General features: G+C 42.0%; 2 protein-coding genes across 2 annotated transcripts in view; one reads left to right on the forward strand and one right to left on the reverse strand.

Moving 5' to 3' along the window:
* The window catches only part of hyls1 (HYLS1 centriolar and ciliogenesis associated), a 9035-nt gene extending 954 nt beyond the window's left edge, over window positions 1-8081 (forward strand). Inside the window, exons 2-12 of the mRNA XM_008284243.1 lie at window positions 597-734; window positions 807-920; window positions 1073-1146; window positions 2155-2378; window positions 2795-2850; window positions 5419-5585; window positions 5719-5764; window positions 5857-5911; window positions 6767-6848; window positions 7101-7127; window positions 7853-8081. Coding sequence (XP_008282465.1) covers window positions 635-734; window positions 807-920; window positions 1073-1146; window positions 2155-2378; window positions 2795-2850; window positions 5419-5585; window positions 5719-5764; window positions 5857-5911; window positions 6767-6848; window positions 7101-7127; window positions 7853-7987 — 1080 coding nt within the window. The 5' untranslated portion in view covers window positions 597-634 and the 3' untranslated portion in view covers window positions 7988-8081. The remainder of the gene's footprint in view (window positions 1-596; window positions 735-806; window positions 921-1072; window positions 1147-2154; window positions 2379-2794; window positions 2851-5418; window positions 5586-5718; window positions 5765-5856; window positions 5912-6766; window positions 6849-7100; window positions 7128-7852) is intronic.
* On the reverse strand, window positions 8044-12463 carry mrpl4 (mitochondrial ribosomal protein L4). The gene is made up of 9 exons (XM_008284242.1): window positions 12292-12463; window positions 11596-11677; window positions 11182-11353; window positions 11040-11091; window positions 10430-10547; window positions 9872-9978; window positions 9226-9335; window positions 9062-9135; window positions 8044-8279 (listed from the first exon to the last, which is right to left on the reverse strand). The coding sequence occupies exons 1-9, from the start codon at window positions 12337-12339 to the stop codon at window positions 8134-8136; spliced, it is 909 nt and encodes a 302-aa protein (XP_008282464.1). The 5' UTR covers window positions 12340-12463; the 3' UTR covers window positions 8044-8133.
* Window positions 12464-13656: the final 1193 nt, after the last annotated feature.

The raw sequence follows: 13656 nt of genomic DNA on the forward strand, positions 1-13656 counted from the left end.
ATTTTTATTTATTCTTACTTTTTTCAGTTTCTAGTTATTTGAGTGACTGTTGTGAATTTTGCCTTTTCCTTAATGGAAGGGGATGAATACATTTGAGGACGACTGTATTTGACTAAATGTGTCCTCTCTACTGAAAATCGGTTAATTGAGTCTTCAGTTTGGATACCTGTGCAAATTCCTGCTGTCCTGAAATACAGAATTTTACCTTTACAGGGGTTGTAATGCTTAATTTTTTTGTTACTCTTTCAGATAGCTGTTATTTATGGTCGGTTTAGAAGTTGTTTGTGGTGCTCAGAAATTGTACTGCTCCATACTAAGAGTTGATTTTAATAGTGTGTCCGCACCGTTTCTATCAGTGAGTTCGCCTTTTTCTGAATCTGTAAACACGCTAAATCCAAATCAAACAATGTTAGAGTAAGAATGCCTGTTTCCAAAGGTATATTCTTCAAGGTATTAGTGAAACTAGACCCAAAATTAACGTCCTCATCAAGCCATCGAAACACAACAAAAGCAGGTTTCCTTTACAAAGCAGCACTTTCCTCTTGTCTTTGTGGTACTTTGTGTTTACTACAGTGTGTGTCTGTCTTTTCATTCAGATTTTATTCTACCTCTGTGAGTTGAAGCTAAAGATAAAATGGACAAGCTGGATTTCTCAGAAGAGGAAATTCAAGAACAACTGGCCATCCTCGGCTACAAGAACATACCGCAACACCGGCTGCTTGAATTTAAGCAAGGTTAGTCTCCTAAACGTCCGTTTGTTTCCCTTTCTCCAACCACCCCTAACTGTGCCTTTTGTGTCGTGTTAGACCTCGATGAGCTGATACGACGTGGAGAGTGGAAAAGCCTGGCCTCAGTGCCTCAAATAAACACCAAATCTCAGACGTCTCAGCCCAGTCCTCCTGCCTATACCAAAGAAAAAGGTCAGAATACTAGGTCGAACCTCCTACTTTGTGATATTATTAACCGTGTTTTATATTTTGTATAACTCATTAAAATAAACAAGAATATAACTAATTTTCATCCATTCATTTTGTGTGTTAACTGGTGAAATTCATTTGTTTTTTCTCCACAGTTAGTCAGTGCTACTTTAAAGGCTCCGGCGAAGGATTTTTCTTACATGCAGGCAAAACAGACACTGACAGACAGGTACGTGTAGCCACACAGTATACCAGATGTTTTGTTTTTTGTAAAATCTTAGAATTATTTTAATTGATCCCTCATTGGGGGAAATTTACACGCCACAGCAGCATCCAAAATATAGAAAGAAAGTACAAGAAAATAACAATAATTAAGTAATAAAATAAATATGTACACAAGATGACAAAATATACAATTGAATGAAAAAAACATACATAATATTTACACTGAAAAAGGAACAGACTTGTGCACATTTGCTGTGCAAAAGTGAATTTCGACCATGTGTTAATTTTGTCCGTTTGTTGAACATCAGCTGGTGATGCTGATGTTGTAAAGTCGTTCTGCAGTTGGGAGGAATGACCTGCGGTGGCGCTCCTTCTTGCAGGCTGGATGTCTCAGTCTGCTGCTGTAAGAGCTACTTAAAGCCCCCACAGTCTCATGCAGCGGGTGACAGGGGTTGCCCATGATGGATGTCAGCTTTGCTAACATCCTCCTTTCACCCACCTCATCTGTGGGGTCCAGGGAGCAATCCAGGACAGAACCTGCCCTCCTTACCAGTCTGTTCAGTCTCTTTCTGTGCTCCCTCCTCTCCAGCAGACCACTGCATAGAAAAGAGCAGATGCCACCACAGTGTCATAAAACGCCCTGAGCAGAGTCCTGCACACTCCAAAGGACGTCAGTCTCCTCAGCAGGTGGAGACAACTTTGGCCCTTCTTGTACAGGACGTCTGTGTTGTTGGATATTATTGCTGATCATGGGCCAACTGTAGTCTACATGACACCACATCCAAAAATCCGCTGTACCAACCATCAGTGCTTCACTTTGAAACAAGTTTCGTTGGTCTCGGCTGGTCAACAGCAGTGATAACGTTCACGTTTCTGTGTCGTAGGGTTTTTATGATTGTGATGTGGGATTGAACAGGATGCTTCATGATTTTAATGAGCACTCGTAAATTTGTTGTTTTATGAATAAAATGACAATAAAGGCATCTTACCTCATCTTCGTAATGTGAAATAGGTGCTCACCACCTGTCAGAACAGAGACTATGGACGGCAGCAGGGATGCTATGACTCGTACGCTCAGCACTCGGTGGCTCCAAAGCTGCAGCTCCCTCCAGGAGCTCCGAGCAGGCTGCAGGTGGAGACAGATCCTGAGGACACTCTGCACTCAACGCTGTACGACAGCTACGTGTCTTCCCCAGACACCCAGGGGAGACACTTCATCAAGAGGAAAGTCCTGAGGTAGTCGTAAGACTCATATCTACAGAGACACATACGTGAGATCAGGCTGTCAGTTGGGATGCATCTGATTATCATTATTTTTAGTATTAATAATCTGTCAGATATATTTTTTAATTGATTACTTGTTTAGTTAAGATACCATACTAAACACTTTTTTTCTAAATTGTAGGCCAAGAAATCAAAAGGTTTGAATAGTGATTGTAGTGATTGAAATACTTCAGTACTGTAGCGCTGACAATTTGTTTTCTATTTTGACTTATGACAGACATTTGCAAACTTATCCAAGTTATTATTTGTGATTAATGCATTAAAAAAAAATCTAATACATTCTGCAGTCGTTTACAAAAACAGGAAATGTGATGCATAGCTTGTGAAAAGGAAGTGTAACGCTGATGGTTATGTCTTTTTTTTTCCAGGAAACATAAAGGGCAGTCGTTTGTCTGTGATGAATCCGTCTACAGCGAAGACTCAGGTAACAGTAGCTGTATTTGCAGAAATGTTTTCAGGGTCATGCGATCATCTGCTTCGACGCTTTTGTTCTACAGCAACAATAATTTTCATTTAGACCGCTTTTAAAGAGTGGCAGCATATTAACATCAACAAATTATAAAATCTAATCAAATAACGAATTATTAGTTAACAAACTAATAATTAACAAATTTATTGTAATTGTAAAACCCATTCACAGTCATGTGAATAAAAGAAACAAGGAGACAATTGAATTAATTTAGAGATGTAACTCCATTGGTCACCAGCAGTAGGAGCTGTTTGAGCAGGGAGAAGAAGCTTTCGAGGCTCCTGGTTATCAGCTAATCCTCTTAGCTCCTTCCTTAAGCCATCTGCCTCCACAGATCACACACTGCACACACCTCAGCGAGAGTGCAAGTCGCCACCATGTACAAAATGTACAACACGCAATGGGACGACGAGACTGAGGACGACAAGAACTCTCTTAACTCCTCTTTTTGGTCTGATGGAGATAAACCAGAGGAAGAGGAGGTGGAGATTGAGGGAGTGATCGACTCCAAACCTGTCGACGATGCAGAGGACTCACTTCAACAGACTTCTGTGGTGGAAAAGCCTGAGCTACCCGACCGGGAGAACCTCACCACCAAAGCTTTGGAAGAGGAAAGTAGCAGTGATGTTGAGGAGGAGGAAGAAGAAGAGGAAGAGGAGCAGGAGAAGGAGGATAGCGATGATGTTGAGGAGGAGGAAGAGGAGCAGGAGAAGGAGGATAGCGATGATGTTGAGGAGGAGGAGGAGGAAGAAGAAGAGGAGCAGGAGAAGGAGGATGGCGATGATAAAAGTTGCAGCAACAGTCCAGATAGTCCAGCTCCAAGTCTGATGACCTCTGGCTATGGCACTTACCGACCAGAGGAGCAGGAAGGAGGAGAATACAGAGATGACCACACCATCACAGAGTTCGACCAAGACAGTCGAGGGGATCTGTCTGAGGTGAGAGATGACGAAGAGGACGATCGGTCACTGGGCAGCTTTGGCGAGTTCGATGTTGAACCTACACATGAGCCATACCTCAGTGAGTCTCCGGTGTGTGTGTTAGAGGACAAAACACTTGTAGCTAACGTAGCGCATTGCGTAGAAGATGGCCCACACGAAGAGATCAGCGTCACTGACATGAAGCCCGAGGATGAGGAGGAGCAGGCAGATGAGGAGAAACGTGAGGCAGACCTGCACCCAGCGTCCGACAATGAAGTGACGAACACAACAGCAGAGAAACCTGAAGGCAAGCTTCTGTTGGATGAGAAGCGTTTGGAAGATGATCTGAATGAAGGCGAAAGACAAGAAGAGGAGGTGCAGGGCCTTCATCAGTTGAACAATACGGAGAGAGAAGTTGAGGACAAAGCAGAGTCCGAAGATCCGGACGAGTCTTCAAGCAACAAAGACATCAAGTTCATTGACTCCAAAGCGGATTTCAGCTGGACGACGTATGATAAGATGTGTGTGGAGTGGGAAGGAAACCTCAGACAGAAGCAGGGTAAACGGTTTCTGTCTCTAGAGCAGCAACATCCATGTTCCCTTTGTGTAAGCTCATTAAAAAGGCTTTTAAAATTCAAAATAAAGTCACTGTTGTAGAAGACAGGGCTGTTGGGATTGAACACAGTTTCTGTAACCTGAGTCCCAACACTTGGTAAACATCTCTCGTCCCAAAATCGTAGATTTGTCGCATATTTAAAATGGAGGAAATTAAATTGTGTGGCTCTGTTTCTAGGAGAAGCAATGCAATGAAGCAGATGATTCTTGTCTGACATGTACCATTATATAAGGGAAGGACTTTTACTGAAATATAAATGTGTCTTTAAGTTTCACTTGAAAATTAGCTTTTACAAATAAAAGCACAACAATCAGCTTTTCCTTTAAACCTAAAAGTTGCCAAAAACCCTCATTTTGACATTATAGGGGCATTAAAATGACCCCTGCGTTGTCTACCCCGCTAAAAGAAAATAACCGGAATCTGTAAATATGCAAATGTTTTCTATTTTATTTCTGTATTCAAGATATCTGCTAGTTCTCTAAAAAAGAAAATCCCACATCAGACTAAGTTTAAGTATCTGCTGGACCAGGATTGCAGTTACATCCTCTAAACTTAAACTCAAAGAAACTTTCCATTTTCAGGAGAAAAATCAGAAACAGTCTCCTGTCATGTCTGTGAAGATCCTCAGTCCTCCAGGTCGTGGTTATTCTCGTACTTTAATCGTAGCAGCTGGACTTGCTTGAGTTCCTTGAAGACGTTCCACCTCTCATCCAAGAGGTTTCGTCAGTTCTGACTGACTAGTTGGGAGATCCAGATCCTGGATGGCTCCTTAAGGATATAAGCATCTGGAACTCCCAACTAGTCAGTCAGAACTGATGAAGCCTCTTGGATGAGAGGTGGAACGTCTTCAAGGAACTCAAGCGAGTCCAGTTGCTACGATTAATCTACCAGAATAACGTCTCCTATCATCAGCTTCTGAGCATACGTGGCTCTGCAGCCCGAGGCTCAAACATCCAGGACTAAAAGGTTTGGTTTGTTTGTTTGCAGATGCAGCGAGCTGTCTGGAGGAGCGTCTGGCCGATCTTCATTTGTCCCCGGCAGCTCAACGGGACATCGAGGCAGAACATGAAGACACGAGCGATCGCAGCGACTCCCAGAGCTCCCAGAGTGACGGCATCTCGTTGAGCGCCTTTGAATCGTACATCAGAGGAATGGTGAGTAATGTTATCTGCCAGGAAGCTTTTACATTTGGTGTTGGTTAAGATCAGAACTGCAGTTTGTTTGTATGAAGCCATTTCTATTCCCCTTTCATTGAAAATCACTGCACTGTCATTTTCTTTGGGACAGACTCAGACTCAGAGTGACGCTGCCTTTAGGCCCAAACCCAAATCCTGTGAGTCAACAGCAGTCAAACACAACTAATCATTGTTTTCATGCTGACACTGAACAAAACATCATGTAACCCGTCACATGAATGTGTTTCAGTCATCCGGCCAGCGGTGGGTCAACAATCCATAAAGAAGACTGACCCAGTGTCCAAGTAAGTTATGAGAGAAAAGCTCAAATCTGTTGTGGAGTCCTGAAAAAGTCCTATTAGTTCCTTTTCTAACATTTTCCACCAGTGCTTTTTGTAATTATTAGGGTTCTCTAAACTCATTGGGATTGGGTTTGGTTCCTTTGGTTGTGTATCTGATACCAGACAAATGTTCAGGCAGCTTAAACCTGGATGAAGGAAAACCAACAAATGTGAGAATGCCTTAAAATTGTAAAGCACTGGATGAGATACTTAAAGGTAGAGTCAGTTATCTGAATCAATACACTCAAAATATTGAACAAACTGATCCCCACAACACTACTGCAGCATGTCCGATGTACATTCATGCTCGTGCAGAGGATAGAGAAAGAGATGAGTAACAAGGTGGATCGGTGGTCAGCATCGTCGCCTCACAGCTAGAAGGTCGCCGGTTCGCATCCTGGTGAGGACACCCGGGATCTTTCTGCATGGAGTCTCCATGTTCTCCCCGTGCAGCGTGGGTTCTCTCCGGGTTCTCCGGCTTCCTCCCACAGTCCAGAAACATGTTGAGGTTAATTGGTGATTGTAAATTGTCCGTAGGTGTGAATGTGAGTGTGCTTGGTTGTCTGTCTCTAAGTGTAGCCCTGTGATAGACTGGTTACCTGTCCAGGTGAACCTGCCTTCACCCTGAGTCAGCTGGGACAGACTCCAGCCCCCCACCACCCCAGTGAGGATCAAGCGGTGTCAAGCTTACTCAAGATTTGCAGACTCCACCTTTAAGTTTAAATAATCGTTCAAACTGAAGGATTTTCATTCCCATCAGGTTCATGGTGATGCTGATTTAACAGTTTACTGGTTTGTGTGGTTTTCTCGTCTCTTCAGATATTTCGAATACAAACAATTCTGGGAAATGTTCAAACTTCCAGGAGAGAAGGACAGGAGAGCTCTCCGCTGGGAGATAAAGGTACGACCTCATGTGACAGTCCTCAGTCATACTTTTTCCATCTTTACCTTGTTGGTCTTGTGGGATGAGACACAAATATACAGCTTCTCCAGTACCTAGAAGGCTTGGTTTATAAAAATAGATTTCATTGATAAAATTCATGTTTCTCTACTGAGTTCTCTCTCTGTAGCCACAATGTCGCTGCAGTATGCTGAACTGACAAGTTAGCATCGCTTAATGCTTGACCATGTTTCTGTTTGTTCTCTTTTCCAGGAGCAGCTTGCATACCAGCCTCCACCAGTGAGTGTTTTTTTCCTTAATGCTGCATTTGAAACAACTTTATGATGAAGTATGTTTTTTTTTTTCAGAAAGTGCTTTGGTACAAAAAATCTCCCCAAACATCTGCACTAAGGCTGTAAATGATTCCAAACAAGTACACGAACGCAGGCGAGCAGAGAAACTTGAATTAGATCTCAGGTGTTGTGTCACCGGGTTGTTTCAGTGTCGCTACATTATTTCTGCATCATTTATCTCATACTGACCGTGCAGCACCTCAGTCTGTGTAAAACGATAGCTGCTGTCCTTTCAATGTGAGACTTCCATGAGTCCACTCTGCTCTGCTCCACGGACTCTGAATACAAACAGCACTTGTAATGTTCTTCTTTTTCATTATTCAAAATGCCAACCTGGCAAATACACCTGCACATGCATCAACAACAGGTACAGAAGGGACAGGTGCTAACAGTCTGAATTACTTTTAAGGCAAAGTAGAACAAGATTTCAAACATTTTTACCTGGACAACAAAGACGAACTGTGTTTTAATGAAAGAAAAAGCACTTTAACAAGCCTTGAGGCCTGAGACTGATCAGCTCCAGCAGTGCACAAGAGCTCACAGCGAGCGTCCACTGGGGTCACATGCTGGCTTGGTCAGGTCTTGCCGTTTGACTTGTGTGGACCACAGCTGTAGCATGTAGAAGACACTTTACTGTCAAAGCAGCTTAAGTTTTGTCTTGTTGTTTTGCAGCCTAAACCTCGGAGAGTCTACCTGCCCAACACCTACGTTGTGCCTACAGAGAAGAAGCGCTCGGCGCTCCGCTGGGAGATCAGGAATGATTTAGCCAACGGGCTCCTTCCCCACAAGTTCAGCTATCGATTTTAGGCCTTACACTCTGCACACTCGTCTTTTTTTGACATTTTTATTAAAAATTTGCATTGTTTTCTATTAATAGAATTATTTATTAATGACTTTTTTTGGTTGTTATACATAATAAACACAAAGACAACATTCGGCCCGAGTCGTTTCTTCTAAGGGAAATCCGAGTAGGGCAGTTTAAACGGGTACAGAGGTGTGTAGCGCTGGTCGTGCCAAAGCAGCTTGTCCTCCAGAAACTTGACTGTTTCCAGAGTGAGGACGACGGCTTCGTGTTTCAGCATGCTGTGGACGTTCAGACCTGGCGGAGGAAAAAGACGAGAGTCAAACACACATTCTCCACTTGTGTAAAAGGTAAACGCCATGCCTCTGTCGTCACAGCGTTACACTGGATTGAATGAGACAGCTGTTATGAGGAGAACGATCCAGAAATTAACGACATATTAAGGGTGGTTTTTGAATAACAGGACCAATTCTATGATTCAGTTTTATTTCTTTAAAATTAATTTAATTCGTTGTTTAATTGTTTTTTTATACTCGCCTATTGGTCAACATACAGCACCAGGGTTTTTCCTGGATCAGAATGGGTCGGATCTGTCCTCCACATACAGTAAAGCCAACGGGTCTGTGTTGCCTTATTTGACAGAAATCTAAGCAATTTATGACCACGAAACCAAATTTAACAAAACTTCAAAACTTATCAACTCCGTTTTGCCACAGGTGATGTACTTTTGCTGCTGGCTAAAACCTGTTTGGAGGGCATCTCCGATCATGTGTGCAAGAGAAACCTAAACCCTGTGGTTAATGTGTGCATGCTTTGGTTCAACTTGCTCAGTCTGATGATTTAACAGCTCATGTTAGAGGTAAATATTAAAATAATGATTGTTGAGCAACGAGCTTTTTCATAGAGTTGACAACTTTAATTTGATGATGCAAATGATATCACTGAAACTGTAATTAAATAATTTGGTAGCTCCAGCATCACAAAGAGTTAATTGAATGTAAGAAAGAACTAATCCCAAAATGTATTCAAACTAAAACAAACGAATCTGTTGAATCCAGAGTGAATGAGGACTAACTCACCGATGGCTGGAATAACGTTGACTGTCTTTAAGTCCGCCGTGGCCTGAAGGAGATTTTCAGGAAACTCTTCACCTCTAAAAGTGACAACACAAAACTCAGCACTGAACAAACCACAGAGCAACATTAAAATTCATTTGCCCCTTTACTGTGCTGGAGATACTCACATGTCAACTATTAACACGGACTCTCCCCAGTGTCTGTGTCTGATGAGGTCCAGCAGGTACTGAGAGTCCGGTGTGGGGATGTTCAGGGAGTCCACGATGTAAAGATAGTCCTGCATAAAGAAGCAGTTCAAATCCATAGTAAAGAAAAAGGTATTTAAGAAAAGTATGCTGCTACAGTCGTCCTCAAATGTATTCATCCCCTTCCATTAAAGAAAAGGCAAAATTCACACTCAAATAACTAGAAACTGAAAAAAGTAATAATAAATAAAAAATTGTTAAATTAGAATTTAGTGAAATAAGACGTTGCTTTGAAATGGGGGTGAAAAAAAAAAAAAAACCCCCACAAAAAAGAAGAAATCATGATTAGCTGCTTGTTGTTGCCGTTTTTATATATATAAATATATATCTCTGTTGAACCACAATTCAAAAGCAATGTCATGATGTTCATGACATTTTTATTTATTATTACTTTTGTCAGTTTCAACTTATTTCAGTGGCAGCTGTTTATTTTTCCTTCTTTAACAGGAAGCTATGAATACATCTGAGGACGAATGTATCTCACTCACTATTCTTCCAACCACAAAATGTTTATATTCCCATCATCAGCTGGGTTTTTAGAACTCAAACATGTCGAGGTTTCCGTTACCTGAGCCATCTTGGAGCTCAGCGCCACTTTGAGTCCTTGCACTCGAACTTTCATGGGTAACATGTAGTAGTAACTCTTGGGCCCTCTGGGTCCATGAGACACCCCACCTGAGAAAAACACAGCACCTGTCAGACTCACCGACTTCCAGCATGTGAATCAGTCCAGATCAGGGATCTCCAACTCCGGTCCTCTTGAGCTACAGTCCTGCAGGTTTCAGATGTTTCTGTACTGCAGCACACCTGACTCACATTAATGGATCTCCAACAGCTTGTTGTCAAGTTCTACACAAGTCTGTTAATGATCCATTAACAGGTGTGTTGCAGTACGGAAACGTCTAAAACCTGCAGGACAGTAGCTCACAAGCACAACAACTGCAGGAGGAACATCAATCTGTTTCAGTGACCTGTGATCAGACAGGCTTTAGCTGTGTGGTGTGCTTTTAAAGGGCGGCGCTGTATTTGACTGTGACACAAGATGATCAGTTTCAGTTACACAAAAACAACACAATCCTGGACACAGGCGGATCAAACACCAAGGTTTAAAACATTTAAGACTCACCTCCTCTCCAGATGGGTGATCGGATGCTTCCATGGCGAGCTCTTCCACTTCCCTTCTGCCTCCAGGGCTTCTTACCTCCACCTCTAACCTCTGCTCTGGTCTTTGTGTTGGCATAACTCTGAGAGACAAAGACGACAATTAGTCTTATAATTGTACATTTATCTTTATTTGCTTATCCACGGTCTTTTAAACAGCAATTCATGTTAAATAAATAAATAAATCAAGTCAGTCAAGTCAATTTTGCATTTCTTTAAATCTGACTAAGTTTCGTTCATCGTTGGAGCTTTTCAGGATGTTTACTGAAGTTTCATACGACCAAATCCACACAGTTGAATTGAAATAATATTAGAAAACTGAAAAATGTGACAAACAACCACAGACTGCTGGGAGTTCAGAGGGTTAAAAAGGAAGTGAAGCCATAGTTTCCCCATATTTTAAAAAGCCAAATGATGTAACTGCATTAATATATTACCCACCAGAAATGTTACCACGATGTTATTTGTTTTACAAGACAAAGCTTAAACTGCCAAAATATGAGGCACTGGTTTCATCACTAAACACTGTAAAACTACTACTTAGATTTTATTTTCTGTTTAAATCAGTTACTTACGATTCTTTTGTAATTTCTCTGCCACGTTTCAACGTCATGTAGAATATCGAGCCTGTGGAAAGAGAACAAAGAACTGTTTAGCCTGGATTGAATTTTCCAGTAAATGTTCTGCAAGATGCAGCTCGGAAACGCTCCGCTTTACCTCGGAGGAACAGCAAAGACATCCGGGTGGAGCTGAGTCAAGCCTACTGGGTCGCTGTCCTGTTTCTCCAGAGTCTCCACCCACCTCTGTACGGGTCTCAGGTGAGCGGGAACGACGGCATCGCACTTCCTCAGCAGAGGCAGCGAGCAGTCAGCAGGAGGAGGAGGACGCTCTGCAGGAGGACACGAGAGACCCGTCAGTGATGGACACTCACTGTGGCAGGAATTCAGTGACAGTTCAGTTTGCACCAGATATACACGCTACAGCCAGACAAAAACTCTTGAGGAAAAAAAATAATATTTAACATTTCGGAGGACAAATACATTTGAGTGTAATGTTAAAATATACAGGCTGATTTTATTTTAAACACAAAATGACTGCATTTCATTTAGGAGCTACAAGTTTCAGAATTACTTAATCTGGAAGGATCCACGAGGTTGGTGGGCAGCAGTAGATTTGGAGGCAGAGCGCTTTCACCAGAGAACGACGAGGCGAACTGAGGAGGAGAAGAAACAACTAGAGCATGACGGAAATGACAAAAAAAACAATATCAACAACAAGATGATATCTGTTAGGAAGGCTGAGAATATTACATTAACCACTGGTTTCAAAAATACTGACCTTCTATCACAGTAGCCAAACCATCCATATGTATAATTAAGGCCTGTATTATACATATCTATGAGCCAAACTGTAAACATGGTCGCACACATATGACGCGAATGGTGCTTTTGTCGCATATTGTGACGTCACCTCCGTCTCCTCCTGTCTACATGCAAACGTAAAGACGGAGTTTTTCCAGATCTTTTCAGATGTGATCGTTTTCGATGACTTGTAGCTTCATTTAAGTGTAAACCAAAGGCCCACTGAAATATCACCATTTTTGCTGCGTGGAAACGGGGCCGAAGTCACCTTGTTTAAAGATGCGGAACAATATTTTGCCTAAAAACAACAGTTAGGTTCAGCTCTATTTCACGCTGCGTGTGCAGACTGATCACGACACACCTAATATGAATAAAGTGGACATTCTGAGTCCGAGCTGATGTTATAACGTGACCGTGTGCAGCTGATGGACCGCTAGCTGGTCCATGCTCGGTTGAAGTCACTCACCCGTTTAGCGACTCCTCTGCCACAAACTACGAATGAAAGTCGAAGCATTTCGGTTCAGTTTTCAGTTAATATCCTGTTAAATCATTTAGGGACGAACATTATCAACGGGAGCTCAGAGGCTACATGGAAGGTCGTGGAGGCTGGCGTGTTGACGGCGCGCGTTGATGGCGTCACGGTCGCGCCATCCAGCGGTTGGAGGAGGTAACAGCAGCGCTCCTCTTTCAAACCTTTCACCAGGGCCAAGGATTCACAGTTTGGTTTGTAGTGATGTTTTATTGCACCTGTAGCTTACCTCTGGCTGGAAATGACATAAACTCAAGAAAGTAAGAAATTGTGTTAAAGATGTTCATGATAGATTTTAACAGATGTTTTTCTCTCTTACCTTTTAAATGCCATGTCCAACATTGTTCATCTCCTTAGAAATTGACATCAGTTTTGATAAAATGTAGTTTCTACCATCGTTCTCATTCACTATAAACAGAGAGCAGCTGACACAGTAGTCGTCTACGCATTAGTCAATCATAAGTTGGACCTAAAACCAAAGCAGTCGCTGAGCTGTTACTAAAGAGCTGATGCTGCTCACAAGATGGGAAACGGCAAAAAAAGGATTTCCACAATGTGAAAGCCAGAAGTGACCAAGAACTGTTGTGTGAGAGGCCAAGAAGAATCCAAGAATCACCACCAAGACCATCCTGACAATCAGACACGAAACAAGGCCGGTTTCCACGAATGCTGACCAAGGAGGACTCCACTTCTCAAACACTTCTCTGGATTTTGCAAATGCTCACTTGTACTTGTATCTTGCTGTCTTTTGTCAGTTGTTTATGTCTTTCCAGCTAGACGAACCTGTTGGTCAAACAACAGTTTACTGTAAAGTGAAATTTGGCATAGGTATGAAAATCTTGAGGATTAACTGCATGTGAAATTACATAAAATAGAAATTGGAATATTTCTTTTGAAGTTCTAAACATTTGAGGGCAAAAAATGTATTCCACTTTTTCTAAACTGAGTTAATTTGAATCCTTGACTACACTGGATTGCCAAACCAAACTGTTGGCAGGTGTCTTTTGTTTTGTTTTGTTTTTTAAATCAAAAAATGTATTATAAAATTATTGTGAAAACTGGCTACACATAAACATTCATATGACGGGAAAAATCTTATTTCATTAGGGTCCGAGCACCCAAAAGGGTGCGAGTTTTTTGCATTCAACTGACTCTTGTCGGAAGGTTGTTTCACCTACACTGACAAGATTCGCTGGGGATGTGCAGCAGGTCAGGACGCACAAAAAAGTCAATCAGCACCAAGCCCTAACCCCAACAGGAGTCTGTTATGTTGAAAAACCCTGGTGATTTTTGGTAATGTTG

This window comes from Stegastes partitus, unplaced genomic scaffold, assembly GCF_000690725.1.
Source record: "Stegastes partitus isolate 25-593 unplaced genomic scaffold, Stegastes_partitus-1.0.2 Scaffold352, whole genome shotgun sequence".
NCBI classification, from domain to species: domain Eukaryota; kingdom Metazoa; phylum Chordata; class Actinopteri; family Pomacentridae; genus Stegastes; species Stegastes partitus.

Coding starts and splice junctions, on each gene's coding strand:
- mrpl4 (XM_008284242.1), bottom strand. CDS start 12,339: ATGCTTCGACTTTCATTCGTAGTTTGTGGCAGAGGAGTCGCTAAACGG. Junction 11,678..12,291: donor GCAGAGGAGTCGCTAAACGG/GTGAGTGACTTC, acceptor TCTCCTCCTCAG/TTCGCCTCGTCGTTCTCTGG. Junction 9,136..9,225: donor TCCGTGTTAATAGTTGACAT/GTGAGTATCTCC, acceptor TGTCACTTTTAG/AGGTGAAGAGTTTCCTGAAA.